The sequence below is a fragment of the Pseudonaja textilis genome, chromosome 3, assembly GCF_049901715.1.
Source record: "Pseudonaja textilis isolate UNSWEBS1 chromosome 3, rPseTex1.2, whole genome shotgun sequence".
Lineage (NCBI taxonomy): Eukaryota > Metazoa > Chordata > Lepidosauria > Squamata > Elapidae > Pseudonaja > Pseudonaja textilis.
Window position 1 is genome coordinate 74,200,566 of NC_141992.1, and position 19,115 is coordinate 74,219,680.

The 19,115-nt window shown below is 38.1% G+C and overlaps 1 protein-coding gene across 1 annotated transcript in view; it reads left to right on the top strand.

The window, feature by feature from the left end:
• The first annotated feature begins 1,811 nt into the window (after positions 1-1,811).
• Positions 1,812-19,115, top strand: part of DNAI3 (dynein axonemal intermediate chain 3) — a 41,305-nt gene continuing 24,001 nt past the window's right edge. Inside the window, exons 1-6 of the mRNA XM_087930114.1 lie at positions 1,812-1,895; positions 14,022-14,335; positions 15,550-15,591; positions 16,687-16,868; positions 17,234-17,338; positions 17,811-17,951. Coding sequence (XP_087786240.1) covers positions 14,035-14,335; positions 15,550-15,591; positions 16,687-16,868; positions 17,234-17,338; positions 17,811-17,951 — 771 coding nt within the window. The 5' untranslated portion in view covers positions 1,812-1,895; positions 14,022-14,034. The remainder of the gene's footprint in view (positions 1,896-14,021; positions 14,336-15,549; positions 15,592-16,686; positions 16,869-17,233; positions 17,339-17,810; positions 17,952-19,115) is intronic.

Below are 19,115 nucleotides of genomic sequence, written 5' to 3' on the forward strand. Positions count from 1 at the left end.
TTTCAAGCAACTGATGAACATGACCACCAATCAATCAATTCAATTCAACCTTTATTGTCAATGCACAACGTGTACAATGAGATTGGCTGAGCCTCCCTTAGTGCACTCCCCCCAGCATAAATACGTATCAATAACTCACAGTGGAGAAAGAAAATCCCGAACCCAATAAATTGGCTTTTTGTCGTCACGTGCCAAAAATGAGCACCTGCGCCCGTGACAGCGCGTACACATGCCTGCACCCATAATGCAATGCATGTGCGACCCCCCCTCCCGCTCCCTCACCTCCCTGCGCATGCGCACACATCTCCTGCATCCGCCCTGCCCCCACACATGCACAGATAACTGAAAATCAGCTGGCTGGCGGGAAGCATATGCCCATTGAAACTGAGCTGGGGTGACAGCTCACATGCCCGGAGAGATGGCTCTGTGTGCCACTTGTGGCACGCGTGCCATAGGTTCACCATCACGGCAATAAATCATAATAACGCACACTCCTCTATACATATATGTGCATAACTGTTCTGCTTATTAATGTTTGGATGGCATAAAGCAGACAGAGTAACTCCACAAAGCATCCATACAAAGTTTTTTTTATTGGTTCATCGGGCATCCTGTCAACTCACATTTATGACGAGGTTCTTCTTAATGTCCAATCCTTTGCATATCTGAATTGTGGTGTAGAAAGATGGTTATCTCTTTCATCCCATATCGTAGAGGCAGGGGGTAGAGCTGCTACCACGAGGCTGTGTTCAGGCAAGAGTGAGGGAGCCTCCCCCAACCCAACAAGGATCAATTTAGTGACCAATCAGGATTACAGATGTGGCCATATCACATGAACTACATTTCCCAGGATACCTTAACTACATTTACCTTGATGCATTACCTTAAGAGGACAGCTCACAATTCCTAACTATCCCAAATCCCATTAACTCTAAACCATCTGGACAGCACAGTAACATTACATTATAATATATTGCACCAATATGAACATGTTGCGCCAGCTCTGCAAGTCTATCATACTACATCCTTATGATGTTATGTTGCATTCAGGAGTCTGACAGACCACGGATAAAAGCTGTTCTTCAGCTTGTTCGTACGACTGGCTATACTTCTACATCTCCTACCCGATGGTGGTAGAGCAATGGTGGATTTCCAAATTTTTTCCTATCCGTTCTATGAGAGGTTGTATGCATGTGCGCTTTGCAGTGTTAGGAAACTTTTAAGAGGATTTGCCAATCTTTAAAAAAAATGGATCATTTATCAGTCATCTCTTATGGCTATGCTGTAGGGTTAGTAGTTTGTGAGTCTCTAATGAAATCTCTTTCAAAGATCTACTGTGCTATCTTTGACTACCTCCACAAATGAAGCCAAAGTAAAGCCGGTGTAATTAAGTTATTAAAGTGATTACAACGGTTGAAAGGAAAAAGTTAGCCATGTACCCAAAGACAAATTTTGTTCCAAAAGAATTACAAAATCGCAAAACGCCATTAAAAAAAACCTGTACGGTGGGGCTGGCAACAGAACAGAGGAAAATGATCACTAGAAAGCAACATCGCTACATTCATTCGCACCTACAACCAGTGATCCGAATCTTACAAGGATTCAGGACCCAACAAAACCGAATAGGCACAGTTCGCTCTTCCACGCCGGCAGTTCATGAGTATGCTAAAGGCAGAGCATGCTGGAACCTGTAGTTCGCTCTATGTTTTTGGCTCCTTGCTATAAGAGGGGCGGGTTAAGCATAAAGAATGCTCATTCGTTCTTGGAGACGCCAATCTTGTGTGGCTGTTGACCATAGCAACTGAACGACGCCTGTTGCGAAAAGGAGCTTTCAGAGAGAGGGAAAAGAAAGAAAGAAAGGGAGAGTAAAAAAACGGAGAATAACTTCGTAAGCGGTAAGTAGTGATCTCTGAGAGAGGGAAAAGGGGCGTAGTGGGAACAAAGCTCCCTCGGGAGTTTGAAACAACAAACAAACTTGTGCCCAACTGAAGCATCCTTTCCCCCTCTCGAAAAGCCGGACTACATAACAACACGTTCACAGGCTGTCCTACTGGGAATTGTAGCCCGCTGCAAAGGAAGGGAGCCCAGACTGGCAAGCATGGTTTCCACATTTTCTCTTCATTGTGCCAGGACTAAAGCTACATAGTTATTTGTGTACCCATTGCACAGATAGGGAAATAGTGGCTTCCTTCCACCTTATCAAAGAGCTGAATGAATCCCGGACTTGCTCGTAGTAGTTTTGCAGTATTGCTGGCTTTTTGTCAATGGGAACCCAGGGCAGCTGAAACAAAAGAGTTGGTTTATCTTGATCAGGACAATCCTAAGACATTTTGCTACCTAAAGCAGAGCCTATATAGGTGAAACTCGAAAAATTAGAATATCGTGCAAAAGTTCATTTATTTCAGGAATGCAATGTAAAAGGTGAAACTTATATATGAGATAGACTCATTACATACAAAGCAAGATAGTTGAAGCTGTAATGTGTCATAATTGAGATGATTATGGCTTACAGCTCATGAAAACCCCAAATCCACAACCTCAGAAAATTAGAATATTGTGAAAAGGTTCAATATTCTAGGCTCAAAGTGTCCCACTCTAATCAATTAATTAAGCCATAACACCTGCAAAGGGTTCCTGAGCCTTTAAATGGTCTCTCAGTCTGGTTCAGTAGGAATCACAATCATGGGAAAGACTGCTGACCTGACAGTTGTGCAGAAAACCATCATTGACACCCTCCATAAAGAGGAAAAGCCTCAAAAGGGAATTGCAAAAGAAGTTGAATGTTCCCAAAGTGCTGTATCAAAGCACATTAATAGAAAGTTATGTGGAAGGGAAAAATTTGGAAGAAAAAGGTGCACAAGCAGCAGGGATGACCGCAGCCTGGAGAGGATTGTCAGGAAAAGGCCATTCAAAAGTGTTGGGGACATTCACAAGGAGTGGACTGAGGTTGGAGTCAGTGCATCAAGAGCCACCACACAGAGATGGATCCTGGACATGGGCTTCAAATGTCGTATTCCTCTTGTCAAATGGCTCCTTAACAACAAACGTCAGAAGCGTCTTACATGGGCTAAAGAAAAACAGAACTGCTCTGTTGCTCAGTAATCCAAAGTCCTCTTTTCTGATGAGAGCAACTTTTGCATCTCATTTGGAAACCAAGGACCAGAGTCTGAAGGAAGAATGGAGAGGCACATACTGCAAGATGCTTGAAGTCCAGTGTGAAGTTTCCACAGTCTGTGTTGATTTGGGGAGCCATGTCATTTGCTGGTGTTGGTCCACTGTGCTTCATTAAGTCCAGGGTCAACGCAGCCATCTACCAGGAGATTTTGGAGCACTTCATGCTTCCTTCCGCAGACGAGCTTTATGGGGATGCTGACTTCTTTTTTCAGCACAACTTTGCACCTGCCCACACTGCCAAAAGCACCAAAACCTGGTTCAATGACCGTGGGATTACTGTGCTTGATTGGCCAGCAAACTCGTCTGACCGGAACCCCATAGAGAATCTATGGGGCATTGCCAAGAGAAAGATGAGAGACATGAGACCGAACAATGCATAAGAGCTGAAGGCCGCTATTGAAGCATCCTGGTCTTCCATAACACCTCAGCAGTGCCACAGGCTGATAGCTTCCATGCCACGCTGCATTGAGGCAGTAATTTCTGCAAAAGGGGCTCAAACCAAGTACTGAGTACATATGCATGCTTATACTTTTCAGAGGTCCAATACTGTTCTATGTACAATCCTTCTTTTATTGATTGCATGTAATATTCTAATTTTCTGAAATTGTGGATTTGGAGTTTTCATGAGCTTTAAGCAGGGGTGGGATTCAAATTTTTTAACAACCGGTTCTGTGGGCATGGCTTAGTTGGTGGGCGTGACTTGGTGGTCATGTTACTGGCTGGGCATGGCCAACTCAACATCACTCACATCGAGGCACGCATCTCCTCGCCTGGCCTCTTGTGACTGTGGGGATGCTGCAACAGTCGTAAGTGTGAAAAACGGTCATAAGTCACTTTTTTCAATGGTCACTCCACACAAGCAAAGTACCAGCAAAGGAGGGGAAAAATAACTCCAGAGACGTTCCTGAGACAGGAAATCTAGTCCTGCCAAGAATGTAATAAGGGTTAACGGAGAGGCAGTTTCTGTAAGCAACACCAGAATGTTTCCTTCCTGCCTTCCATACAGGATTAGGCCAGTAATTTCTTCTAACAACCGGTTCTCTGAACTGCTTAGAATGTTAACAACCAGTTCTTGCAAATAGGTGCGAACTGGTAGAATCCCACCCCTGGCTGGAAGCCATAATCATCTCAATTATGACAAATCACGGCTTGAACTATCTTGCTTTGCATGTAATGAGTCTATCTCATTTATTAATTTCACCTTTTACGTTGCATTCTTGAAATAAATGAACTTTTGCACAATAGTCTAATTTTTCAAGTTTCACCTGTATGTCCTTCCTTCACCATTCAAATTCAGGAAGGAAGGAAGGAGGGAGGGAAGGAAGGAAGGAAGGAAGGAAGGAAGGAAGGAAGGAAGGAAGGAAGGAAGGAAGGAAGGAAGTAGGTTCATGGCATTCTAAACCAGCTAACTATAGCTTATTAGATAAACAGATTTTAAATCCCTGACTTAAAAGTGTTTCTCAACCATGGCAACTTTAAGCTATAATGACTTCAACTCCCAGAATTCCCCAGCCAGTATATTCTGGGAACTGAAGTCCATAGAGCTTAAAGTTGCAAGGGATGAGAACTACTGACTTAGTGTGATGAGTGAACTCAGGTGTTATCTGGCTCTGATGGAGTTTAATAATACTGATAATCAAGTGGCAATATTTAAATGACTTTGGACCAAGTCCATGTTTGGATGGGAGCCCACTGGAAAATCCCAGGACTATATGTTTTGTTTGGAGGTGGAAAATATCTTGGAGAAGACAAGAACAAATCACTTCTATATTGCTGATGAGAATGTTATATAGACATTTTCCTGGAATCATCAGGAATCAAATGTGACTCAAAGATGACTTTACATTTTCCTTAATCTAATGCAATTGTCTTGTATTCAAAGTCCTTTTAAGACCTTTTTTTAAAGAAATTTCCTTCTGATTGCTTTATATCTTCAAAATGCAAAGGATTTGTGCAATTTCTGGGTTATATCCTCCTCTTCTTGAGAAAATATCTGGGGAGAGAAATAAGGGAAGAAATATGGGAAATTGGGGAAAGGCAGCATAAAATGTTAAGGACTTTTTTTAGATTTGTTCAAGACTCTTTGACTTGGCATAGCTGTGCTTGCAAGCCAAGGGACAATTTCCTCAGCATGGTAGAATCAGTACATACTGTACTGCATATAATGACCAGTTTTATACATTGCATGCAGGTATTTGATGTACAATTTAGCATCTTATGCAAGATAGCCATTGTGCATTATCATTTATGACTTAGCATGCTGTATGAAGCTAGTCAATTATAGCTTGTTAAATAAACTATGGTTAATTAAATAGCAGCTTGGAATGATGTTGGCCCAATCAAGTAATCTCCATACTGCTTGACTGTCTACTAAATGGGTAATGTGGAGGAATATATGCTCATTTGCTAAAAGTTCTGGCTATAATTATGTGAAATATAATACAAACCATGGTTAGGAAAATCAGCTATCATGTCTATGTGATGCAAAACCTTGAAAGATTAATTTAAAATACTATTATCTTAATAATACAAATGTTTGGATACATGATGTAACAGTGACAGTTTTAAAAGGCTGTGTTCTTATTCACATATGTTGAGTGTTAATAAAAGACATTGAAATTTATTCCAATGCAAACTTTTCTAACCTTCAGCTAAGTTCATGCATCTTTTATAATGACATTTGCCTCACTTTCTGTCATAAAGACAGAAAGACAGGCAGAGACAGGCAGATAATTGATTAATCTTACTTATGGCTATATAAAAAAATACAGGATCTAATTTTGGGGTAAAATGGGTAAAAGAAAATACAATAAAATACACAGAAAATATCCAGATAAACATATTGTCATTACAGGATGCTCCAATCTATTTGATTTGATGGGTTCTGCAGATTCTGACCAGTTCTGGAGAATTGGTAGTGGAAAATTTGAGTAGTTTGGAAAACCGGCAAATACCACCTCTGACTGGAAATTTTACAGTATCCTTCCCCTGCCATGCCCACCAAGCCACACCCACAGAACCAGTAGTAAAAAAATTTGAATCCCACCACTAAAGGTCCAAACCATATTTTCTGATGGGAAAAATGTGTTGTACCTTTTTCCAGCTCTGCAATATTCTGATGCAATAACAGGAGTAGTCCAAGATGTAACCATCCCAAGATTTGTATAATATTTGTATAATATGTGGCAACATTGGAACTGACAACATATGCAGTCATAATTGTCGGTTTGGTATGTGGCTTTTTTTACAACAGCTATACACTAAGAAAGCTTCACTCTTCATGTTATTCAATGAAATTAAATTTTGGAATGGATATAAAATCAGGAACCATTAAAAAAAAATCTAAAAAAAATCAACAGCTACAAGAACAAATAATCATAAAAACTATGAAGGCCAAGTAAAACTATTATCTTATGGATTAAATATATTGAAAAGAATGGATAAATAAAAAAGCCACTTAACACGAAACACAACTAGTGTTAGAGAGAGCATTTGGAAGACTAGGTGCTAGAACAAAGAAGGCTATATGATGGATCTCCAAAGAAGGCTTTCCTAAAGTCAGACAGATTCAAAGCAGAAGTGGTATTCAGCAGGTTCTGACCAGTTCTGGAGAACCTGTGGCGGAAATTTTGAGTAGTTCAGAGAACTAGCAAATACCGCCTCTGACTGGCCCCGCCGTCTTCTATTCTCTGCCTCCCGAGTCCCAGGTGATCAGCTGGGTCTTCTTTTGTTATCCTGCACAGGAAAACGGAACTGGAAAGCTGATTAGTGGGGTGGGGAGGAAATGGGATTTTCCAGTAACCTTCCCCCAGGAGTGGGGTGAGAATGGAGAATTTCCAGTATCCTTCCCCTAGAGTGGGGTGGGAATAGAGAATTTCCAGTATCCTTTCCCTGCCACTCCCACCAAGCCACACCCACCAAGCCAGACCCACAGAACCGGTAGTAAAAGTGTTTGAATCCCACCACTGATTCAAAGGGTAGCAATTCTGCAGAATTTTATAGCAGATTGATAGCCACATATAATAAGCAGGAACAGTGATTTGATACAGAAGACTAGCATAGCATCCACAGATATTCCTAGTTTTCACTTAAAAGAATGATATTAAGTTTTGGTATTTATCCTATTAACCTCTACAGAACAGTTAAAGTGAAGCTCACAAAATTGCCACCATTTAGAAACAATCAAAGAGTAAAAAATGTAAATGTAAATGTAACAAAAAAGCAATAATGAAAAGAACTTAATACTAGACCATTTTTAGATTTAGCACAAGAGCAGAAGGCATCTATCCAGTGAAACAAAGAGGAACGCTAAAGGCTGTAACATCTCTTTTTCTGAACTTCTCGTGTTGTTGTTACTGGTTTTGGGGTTAAGAGGGGATTTTTTTTAAACACCTGTGTCTTTTGATGATTCAGGTTTTTTTGCCCCAAAACAAATTGAAATCTTTAATCTCTAATGAGTAAAGTGACATTAAAACAGTTCAATCCCAGTGCCAATTAATCATTCTTCCTTCCTGGAACAAACAACATTAATGTCTTTGCTGATAACTAATTAACCATCCCCATCCTTGCATACTTAGCAACATGCTGGTTCAGTTTTGTAAGGTTAAGTATTTCACCTCATTAGCTAATTATAAGAATATGCTCTTACTCTATTTTTCTTCCCCTTTCTGGCCTAAGATAACTTAGTTTTCTAGCACAACCATCTGTCAGTCATTGTTTTAAATACTGGAATGAAGGGAGTTGAATGCACAAATTAGTCCATACCACTTTACAAAGGAAACAAAAAAGATCGTTTCCTTTGGATCAAATAACAGGTGATTGAAAAGATGGAATTATATTTTTGTTGTTCCAAAAATATGAAATGTTGACTTATAGTTGAAGTCGCGGTTTGTGGAAACTGCCAGGAATTTCTCCTCTCTAAATGAGCTTGATGATCATTTATTTATTCAGTTTATATAGTAGTGTATTTCAACAAGTCACTCTGGATGGTGAACAAAATTAAAATAAAAACAACTACAAACATTACAAAAATTTAAATGCAAAGCAATTGAAAAACATTCAAACCCAAATTTACGCAAAACGTAAAATCACTGAACCGGTAGTTACGCTGGTCGGATCTGACCAGTGGTGGGATTCAAATTTTTTTTCTACCAGTTCTGTGGGCATGGCTTGGTGGGCATGGCAGGGGAAGGATACTGTAAAATCTCCAGTCAGAAGTGGAATTTTCCGGTTCTCCAAACTACTCAAAATTCTGCTACCGGTTCTCCAGAACTGGTCAGAACCTGCTGAATACCACCTCTGGATCCCACCCCTGACCCAGGCATATACTGGCAAAAGTTAATGGAATAATGGTGTTACATTTACCGAATAACCATGTCATTTGCTACCCATGCTACCACATTCTGGACAAGTTGAAGCTTTCAAATGTTTTATTTATTTAAAACATTTATATAGCCACCCATCTTATAACCAACTTGGGGCAGGTCCCAATCAAAAGTTAAAATAGCATAAAAGCCATATTACTATATATTCTAAAACTAAACGCATTAAAAACAACAAAAATCTGGCACCAAATCAAATTTCTTCAAGGGCAGCCCCATCTAGGGTGCATTGAGGTAGTCCAGTAGGTCATAAAGGCACAAGTAACAGTGAGGAGGCCCTCCTGGTCCAGGAATAGATGCAGCTGATACACACTTTGCTCCATCAAAACTTCCATTCATTTCTAAGAGGGCAGGCAGAAAAAAAATTCATTTGTATCCAATCCTTTAATCATTCTAGTTGCTCTTCTTTGCACTTTTCTAAAGTCTCAACATCTTTTTTGTAAAATGCAGAATTCCGGGTGTGGTCTTACTAAGGCTGCATAAAGCGATACTAATACTTCACATGATTTTGATTCCATGCTTCTGCTTATACAACCAAGGATTGTATTAGCTTTTTTGGCGGCGGCTACACACTGCTGGTTCATGTTTAAGTGACTGTCCACTAGGACTCCAAGATTCCTCTCACAGTTACTGTTTTTGAGGCTGGTTTCACCTACTCTGTACTTGTACCTTTGGTGTTTTTGTTGACATTTTGGGGTTTTTTTTTGTTTGGCATTAGATCATTTCATACCATGGGCATTGTTCTTAGGCTACTGCTGCTCTTATATCTTTATACCAGTAGTAAACAGTGCTGGGATTTATATTATGCTACAATGACATCAGTTTGTAAATGTTTAGGATTTTGTGAGCATCCTTGGAAAGAGCAACTTTGAAAGACAACTTTATCCTGAATAAATAAGAGTATAGGGCAATCAAAAGAGGGATAAATATAGTCATAGAGGTGGGGGAAATCAATTAGTGACTTCTTTTTGTAATGACTATATAAAACCTCCAGGATTAGAAGTAATGCAATTTCAAATATGGATTGCTGGAGCATAACTGCAGATAGGACCTGTTGCTTCTGTGTCCTGCTTAAACATTACATTGAGAGGGTTCTGATTGGCCCTAATGGAAACATGATGCTCGGATAAAGATGCCTTTAGTCTGATCAAACAGAGCTCTTATGATTCTTTCTTATTTTCTGTCTATCTGCCTCACGGTACTGTAATATAAAGCAGGACTTCAGCCAAAGACGTGAGTGTTCTTCCAACATTTCATTACTATTTTCCCTTTTTTTCTGTTGTTTGCAGGACTGTGACTTAGTCTCTACTCAGACCAAATTTATTAACTGCAAAGAAATCTGCCTATGCTGTCTACGTGATCTGGGCACATCACTAAAAAACATTTTTGACCTTTTACATTCTTCTCCTCTCCTCTACTGCAGCCTCCCTTATCTTCCCTGCATCCTCTTTCCCTTTTCCTGAACACAGAACAACAACAAAAAGCAGAAAAGCACTCCTTTCCTATGCAAAGGAGGTGCCACTGCACACAGTACTTGTTTCATAACCATTGCTGCTCTATAAGCACATGACAGTGACTACAGAGTTGCTGTGCTTACTTTGAGAGCACACAAATGCAGAGGGTTAAATGTGAGGGAGAAAGTAGCAAATGTTTGAAAATCACATGTACATGATCATTAACAGCCTTACAGACTCCAAAGAGTGTTCTTTGTGATAAGAGTACACCTATTTTTTTTGTTAAATATGTAAGCAAACAGTTCTTGCGCATAAAAGTAAATATAACAATTAATTGGGGCACCACAACATCATTGTTGGAGCTAGAAAGTAAGCAAGGTTAATACATGAATGAGAAATTTCTAGAAAACTCAGGACCGCAATCTAAAAAAAGAAATCTCAGAAAAAGGTTATAATGTTATAATGGTAAGAATGTTACAAATATATGAAAAGTAAATCCTATTTTTCCTCTTGTTTTTATTTCATTCATTAGATTTTATTGCGGATCATAATCATCTGCTACTTAGTACATTCCTTCTAGCTTGCTATCTTTTATTAATGTAAAAGTTTTATGTGCAACTTAACTTATTCTGAAAATAGTCATTTTAACTATGTGAGAGCAATCCCATAGGAATAAATAGGAACTTTCTGCATGGTTTTGCAAATTGTTTTCTAAAAATAGCTCAGTGATTAATCTCTGAAACGTCAATGTTGTTCATGTGACTCAAATGTTTGGATGACTTGATAGAAACAATCATATTTTCCAATCTGTGGGTTATTTCAGTTCCTTATTGTCAAAAAAATAGTCCTGGTTTCTACAATAAGCCATTTTTTAATTTTCTATTTAGGCATTTTTAGGCATTGAGCATTCTTGTGCGTCTCTCCCATTTTCTGAAATCTGATTTACTACTTACTTTGATGGGATGCCCGTCCTGTAATATGGAGTTGCAGGGAAGACATCTGAACAAAGTTAAGGTCTTTTAATTAAACGAATACTGATGCTAACCTCAAAGCTAGTTAATGCCATTCCTGGGAAACTTTGGGGAAAAAAAGTTGTTTCTGTCCAATTCTGCCATGTGATGTAGGCCATCTCCACACGATGGTGCTACAGTTATTCTTTACTCTTATTCCGCATTAATCTAGCCATTCATGCTTTACTAAGGAACAAAACAACCATCTCAACAGACCTGTGATTTCTGACCCTGACATTTAAATAGTATTAAATCATTATACATGGCCACATAAAAAAAATCTCCTTATCTACGTAACAAATACAAGCAGGCTTCCACAGCTCCATAACCGGAAGAAAATTATGTTGTTTTGCTGGAGATCAAACAGGATCAAGCCAGTTTGAATCTTTGGAGAGAGGCTGTTTATGAAGCAGGTAACTTGGGATAGAAAGCACACTTCCTATCTGTCAGCCCTGTGTGGAAACCAAAACAGCTTCACTGAGAACATATCCACTTTGCCTTATTGGACGTATTTTTCTAAAAAAAACAAAAAAAATTAAAAACCATTTCAGGGCTTTAATTATATGTGCAGTATGAGTATGCATTGTTTTTCCAAGATCAACATGGCTACAATTTTGTGTCAAATGAGTGCTCGTATTAGATGTAAAGTCAGAATCCACATAGAATGCATTGCAATGATCAAGCATGTGCCACAAAAGATGTGGTGTAATAATTGCCATCTTTAAGAAGCAGCCATCCTGCTCTCCTTCAGAGTAGCATTCATGTATCAATTAAGGCATCCCCAACAAGCCAGTTCATTCTTTAATTTTGCCTCCGACATTTCTAAATTGTGTAGTAATTTTATAAAAAAAAATATAATTACAATAATACTAATACAAACTAGTGTTGGAAGAAAATATCCTTCTGGGTTCAGTTCCAAGTGGGGAGAAAGACACTGGAAACATGGAGGTGTTTGGAAAGATGGTTTAATGGTGGACAGGATCACATGCCTTGGAGCTCTTGGGTGAAGAAAAGGAGGGAGATGCTGAGAGTCCCTGGGTTTTATAGCTCCTCTGGCTTTGACCTTCCTGGAGCACAGGAAGAGTATCCTGATTGGTTGCTATCAGAGGTCATAGTTAGCTTTGTAAGTTGTCTGTGTGCAAAGTTTGGTTGAAACTTGGTGGGTGGTGCAATGAAGGCCAATTAAATGGCTCTGCCTGAAGGAGGTAGATCTTTGTTATGTAGAATAGACTGGCCCAGGCCTTAATGGTCCATTAACAAAGGTGGGGGGGGGGCTGAGTTTCTGCCCCTCTGAGTTTCTACTTCTCTTTTACGGAAAATATTCTGCCTTTTTAGTATATCCTAAAATATTTCATTTTTCTAGGAGAGGGATGGGTTTTCATTTCCAAAACTAAAAAAGAAAAGAAAAGAAGCGCAGAAAATAAAAAAGAGAAAAGCAAGAAAAATAAGATTGGAGAAAAAAAAGAAAAGAAAAATATAAAGGAATAACTTTCCCTCTTCCTCACAAACATTAGTGTTTGTAAATCAAATTTAGGTGGTTCTCCTTTAATTGAAATATTTAATTTTTTCTACTTCCTTTTAGGGTCCAAACTCCACTTAATTTTTTTCTAGAAGAATTAAAAACAATAGCATTTTTCTGTGGGAAATCTTTTATAATTAGTTCCAAAATCTTATTTCAAATCCATCTGTACCTTTAACTCATTTGTAACTTTTCAAAATCAAAGTTCTAATCACTCTTTTGCTGTTTATTTAAAAAAAAACTTGTACTGAAAACTTCTTTTGCTAGGTAAGGATTGAAGGAAACTAACTCAATGATTTTGGACTTGTTGATCCAAATGTTCCTAATAGCAACAAAACAATTAACAAGCAATTTCCAAACGTGATTAGAAAAGGAAGTATGTGAACCCAGTGTCCCATTGAAGAGACTGACCATACTTTGAACGAGATGGCTATTCCTTCATCTCCCAAAACTCTAAAACTCGTGGGAGGCAGCTGTCTTGCAGTCTTTCTATGAAGAGCAACTGTCTGAGCTAGGCACTTATGAGCATTCTCAAGTCCTTTCTTTGTCCAGAGAAGAATTACAAAGAGCCAGTCTACTTATCAGCTCTTCATTCCACTGTGGTGGTCAGTTCCATTTTTGTGAATCTGTCCTCAGTTTGCCATTTCTTCCCACTAAGTTCTGGCTTTTCCAGTTTAGGTGTAAGATCATATTAACAGAGAACTGAGAATTGATAGCATTGAAGAAAAACATTGTAGAATATTTTGCATATCAGTGGCATTTTCAAGAGGAGTGCCAAACTCTGAAAGATAGCAGGCATTCTTCAATGCTATCAATTTTCAGTTTTAGACAAGACCAAATATTAAGTTAATTAGCTTTGTTTTGGCTTTCGTGTGGAATGAGAATAAAGGGACCTATAATAGTTGGGACAGACAGTGATTTTCCTCTTTTTTCCAGGATTTTAATACTGAAACTTTACAAATGCTTCTGAGGACTTGGGAAATGAAAATGGTCAGGAACCTTAAATGGACAGTGATGATGAAGAATATATTCCATCGGTGCATTGTTTAGTAGTTAGCACTACATGTCATACCTCTTCCCTTTCTCATAGAACTTATTCTCTTCTGCTTCAACTTTCAGAAACAAAATGTCAGGATAAATTGGGATGAAAAGCATAAATAATTTGAACACAATTGGACATATAGTATTTTCAGGAATCCCAACAATATTTCACTCAAGGCCTCTTGCAGAGTTCCAAATGGACCCTTGAATTTCTCACACCTTAGTCAATTGAAGTATTCTCTGTATTTTTTCAAAACTGATTCTAAGTTGATCCAAAGCCACATCCCCATTGAAAGCAATGATGAGGTTATCTAGGTAATTCCTATTTAACTCCAACTTTACATAAAATTAAACATAATCAACTAGCTTAGTTATAAATACAGACACTGGGAGGCATCATTTCAGTCTGTCTCATCTGATTTTTCTGTTGTCCATTTTTCAGAAGCATTTAAAAGATGGATGAAAGTTCAGTACCTACTGAACTGCGTACCTCACCTGATAGTGATGATTCAGCAAAGAAAGGCAAAGGCAAAGGCAAAGCTAAAGGATCACCAAAAGAAAAAGGAAGTCCTAAGGGGTCAGCAAAAGAAAAAGGAAGTCCTAAAGGGTCACCAAAAGGAAAAGGAACTGCTAAGGGGTCAGCAAAAGGAAAAGGAAGTCCTAAGGGATCAGCCAAAGGAAAAGGAAGTCCGAAGGGGTCGGCCAAAGGAAAAGGAAGCCCTAAAGGGTCAGCCAAAGGAAAACCAAAATCTCCTGGTAAGTGTAATATTATATAGAACTAAAGAAAGTTTGTCTTAATCTAAAGATTAACACAAAAATATTCAAGAATAGATGAATGCAACTAATGCTTTGCCAATGTTTGTGTGTATTTATTCAAATATTCAAGTATAGATTGTTGTTGTTAGTTGCGAAGTTGTGTCCGACCCATCGCGACCCCATGGACAATGTTCCCAAGTGTAGATAAATACCATTTTAACTGAATCACAGGGAAAGGCCCATAAATTGTTTATTGGGAAAGAATGGATCAGCATGCAGAATGAATGTGCTGTACAAGGGTTGAATCATGAAATTCAGAAATGAAGCTTTTGGAAGGGATCTTGTCTTTACTTCCTGCGACCGCAGCAGCTGCTACTAAGACTCAGGATTTACTGGAAAGGAAACTATATCAGGCAGTAAAGAATTGATCCAGAATATGTAATATATGTAAGCCAAAAGTATGGTGCTTTTAGTAATTTTGAACCATTCCCTACTCATATTCCATTCTGCTCATTCTTGAGAAGAGATTGTTCCTGGAGTCAGAAAGTATTTTCCCCTTTGTGTTTGTGTGTGTGTGTATAAATATATATGTATATGTATATGTATATGTATATGTAGGCAGGCAGGTGCGCGCACACACACACACACACACACACACACACACACACATATATATATATATATTCTTAGTATTTATTATATACATATATTTTTATTACTTTTTGGGAGAAATATACAGCCATGAAAATAGTGATCAGAATTCTTGGGAGTCAGACAGCAAACAAGGGTAATAAGTCATCATCACATCAAGATACTAGGCTACCTTCTGTGTAAGGAAAACTTAAAATGTTTGGAACTTTTTAGTTGTGTGATGGAATGAGGGGGTAGATTGTTCCTGGTTTGGGATTAGAAATTTATAAAATCAAGATTGGAAGAAAGTTTCTATTTCCTTTTCTGTCATAATACTCAAACTCATCAAATAAAATTCACTGACAAAATCAAATAATATTTCAGGTCAAAGACAGTACATAAAATACATGGTGATACCCTACTAGTGAAGCCTTGATAGGAATTTCAGCACATTAGCAGAAGATAATCCTCACCAGTAGCCTGCTAGTCCTGATAATTATCGTTCATCAAGTGGATTGTACATAGAAATTGAAAACACAAAGCACACCCTACCTGATTCAGAAAAGCCCTTTCTCTTATTTCAGTTAAAAAAGAAGAGGAACCTGATCTATCTATGGCAAGCATGGGTAAGTTCAATACTAAAGAATAAATAAGTAGATAAAGTATGCACAGTTAGTTGTGCCAGCCATAAATGAAATGAATAATCAACAAAAATGTCTTCTATACTCAACCTTAGTGGAGCTAAGCACAAATATCATAAAACTGCTTATCTTTGCCATAACATACAACAACCTAAAACAGCCCAAATAAATCTTGTTTTCACAAGAAGCTATTTATTTTTTAAGTTAATTCCAAAATCTTACAGTAAAAGTCAATGTTACAAATTTAACTGGATCCTTGTCCCATTTATAATTTTCTTAGATCAAAATCTTATCTGACTTTTTGCTGTTTATTTCAAATTCTTTAAGTTCTTAAGGAGGTGGAGATAATACTTCTGAAGGAATGCAAAATCCATTAAGGAAAGAAAAATTACAACTCAATCCTGAAAAAAAGGATAGTGTCAGAAAGAAACCCCAAATATCTTCACTTTGTTTCCATTTGGTGTAAAAGGGACAGGGGAGAACTCTGGCTATAGTATTCCTGTAATACTAGTTTGGCCTACTTCAAAGGCTTGAAGTTTACTGAGACTGAAGTAACTCAATTGATGGTTTGATATCAAAATGTAGTTTTCTGTAGCCTGAGTCTCAGGACTAAGAGCCTCTTAGTTTAGTCAATATTTTCTAAAGAACATCCTCAGGCAGCTCTAGATTTTTATATGAAAAGAATCATCCAAGGGGAAGACAACATTTAGTTTACATTGAAGTTTATTATTTCCTTAATAACACAGTTATCCCCACACACTCACTCATACTCACACTTCCCTACAATGTAAAGTTTTTCTGGAATGTAAAACAAACCTCTCTTTTTTTCTTGGTGATTTACTCTTGTTTTACAATATCAGATGACTGGCCATAATTTCATTTTGATGTAACTTCATTGAAGGCGGGGTCCTACAAAATGTAGGGAAAGAGTGTGTTGAGCTTATTGAGAAGTACACTATCATTTTAGAAAGTTCGTGACATCGTGGAACTTTGGAGTAAATACAGTAGGCTCTCTCTTTCTCTGTTTCTTACACGCGTGCACACACACATTAATTGAAGAAAATTTTGTATTTTTTTCAGGCCACCCAGAAATATTTCCCTTGGTCCTCACTGAAAAAACACAAGAAATATTTAATTGCTCTGCTGATGTAGATGTAACAGCTGAAAATCCTTACAAGCTCATTAAAAAGGAAGATATTATTAATGACATGAAGACAAGAGCTGCAATTTCTGACTTCCACCCTATCAAAAAAGTTATACTAGTAAGTTACCCTTCAAGGCATGCTGTAAGTACAATTCTCCGTTGAAACTTGATGTGCTTGACTATAATAGTTATCCTAGATTGCATTGGATTGGGTTTTTTGAGATCCTTGAATTAGAAATGGTCAGCCTAAATGTGTTGGTTAAAAAAAACCACACCATATTGCAGAAGAGGATATATATCTCTGTTAATGCATGTGAAAAATATAAATTCAAAAGCCAAAAATGGTGGACTATTAAAACAATGGGTAGCAACTGACATAGGGCTGAGTTATAAATTCAGTCTCTCACCCTGTTCTCTTTTCTCAGTTCTATTTGGCTCGTATTTTTTCTAATTATAAAAATCCACTTATCTATATTCATACAGGATTATCCTGGCGAAGAACTCCTGCTAGTCTTTGACAGAGAATTAAAATATGGACAACTCTTTCATCTTATTGCAACCGAAGAAGCTAAGGAAAACCTTTTAAATGTAAGAGATTGTTCAGTTATTTGGTATGTGCATGATATAGAGCCGTGATGGTGCACCTATGGCATGCGTGCTGGAAGTGGCCCAAGAGGCCACCCAGAAGAGCCCCACTGCACATGCGTGCCCACCACCTGCCGAACAGCTAATTGTCGGGTATCTGGCATGCATGGCTTGGGTGCGCGGGAGATACACGCACATGTGCAGAGATGGCAGCGTGTGTGGGGGGGTCATGTGCGCATGTGCAGTGGGCGTGGGGGGATCCTCACGCATTGCCTTCTGGGTGCTGGCACGCAAGTGTGTGAGTGTGAGCACGTGCACAATTTTCAGCACAGGATCCCGAAAAGGTTAGCCACCACTGATATAGAGGGTAAAAATAGTCTTCTGAATAGAGAATAATATAATTGTCTTTACCTTTATTTATTTTTTTAAATCAATAAGTTAAATGTTAACACCCTTACTACTTTCCTCTCCATAGCCACCAGAGCCAGAGGAAGAGGAAGAAGTGAAAGAAGGGGTGCCTGAAGAAGTTTATAAACCTCCTGTGCGCAAACCTTGGGTTTCACTCGGAAGTGAAAAGGAAATTGAAGAAGAATCAGTCAGGGAATCAATAAGGAGGGTGAGAAGACTTAATTTTATTAAGCAAAATCTAAGGGAGTAACCTTGTAATACTCTGTAGAAGTAGATTCTAGCTGCAGTGGTACTTTGGTACTCAACTGCTTAGAAACTCATCAAATTTGGTCGTCAATACATTTTAACATGAAAATTTTGTCCCTCATCAATTGTTAGTTTATTATAACTTATTAGTATTAGGAGCCTCAGTGGCGCAGTGGTTAGAGTGCAGTACTGCAAGCTACTCCTACTGCAATTTGGCAGATTGAATCCCACCAGGCTCAAGGTCGACTCAGCCTTCCATCCTTCCGAGGTGGCTAAAATGAGGACCCAAATTGTTGGGGGCAAAAGGTTGACTCTGTAAACCACTTTGAGAGGGCGGTTTAGCACTATGTAAAGCACTATAAAGCGGTATATAAGTGCTATTGCTATTATCTGCCTACATTATTCCTTCTGGGAAAAATTTGATACTCATAATTTTGGGTACTCATTGTGCCTCCCAGAACCAATTAGTGATGAGTACTGAGGTACCACTGTATTTATGAGAAAGCTTAATGAGCCTCTTAAACATTTCAACATGTTGGTTCCATAACAAACCAACCTTGAGGAAACTGGGAGAAAAGTCTATATGCATTTTTATCTACATTTGCATATTCCATTTTCTTTCTTTCTTTCTTTCTTTCTTTCTTTCTTTCTTTCTTTCTTTCTTTCTTTCTTTCTTTCTTTCTTTCTTTCTTTCTTTCTCTTTATCAAAAAAGAAAGAGAGAAACAGAGATCGAGAAAAAGAGAGAAGGAAGGAAGAAAAAAGACAGTACAGTACAGTATTTACCTAGGCAAATATGGATTACAGTTCATGCCATTTGTGGAACTGTTGTTCAATAATCAAAATCACAAAATTCATTTATGTTTCTTTGCATACTAATTTAGGAATATATAATAGTTAATTAACTTCTGACAACTTTATTGACGGGAGTCAATAAACTTGCTGTTAATTGTATAGTGCATAACACAGGAAACAATGTGCAATATATTATTGCAGTTGGATTTTACTTCACAGAAAAAAATATAAGAGTACCTTTATGATTGAAATAATTTTAAAGTACAAATAGCAAATATTTCTTCTGGTATATGGAGTATGTTGTCCTATATGATCTGAAAGTTCTGTTGTTCT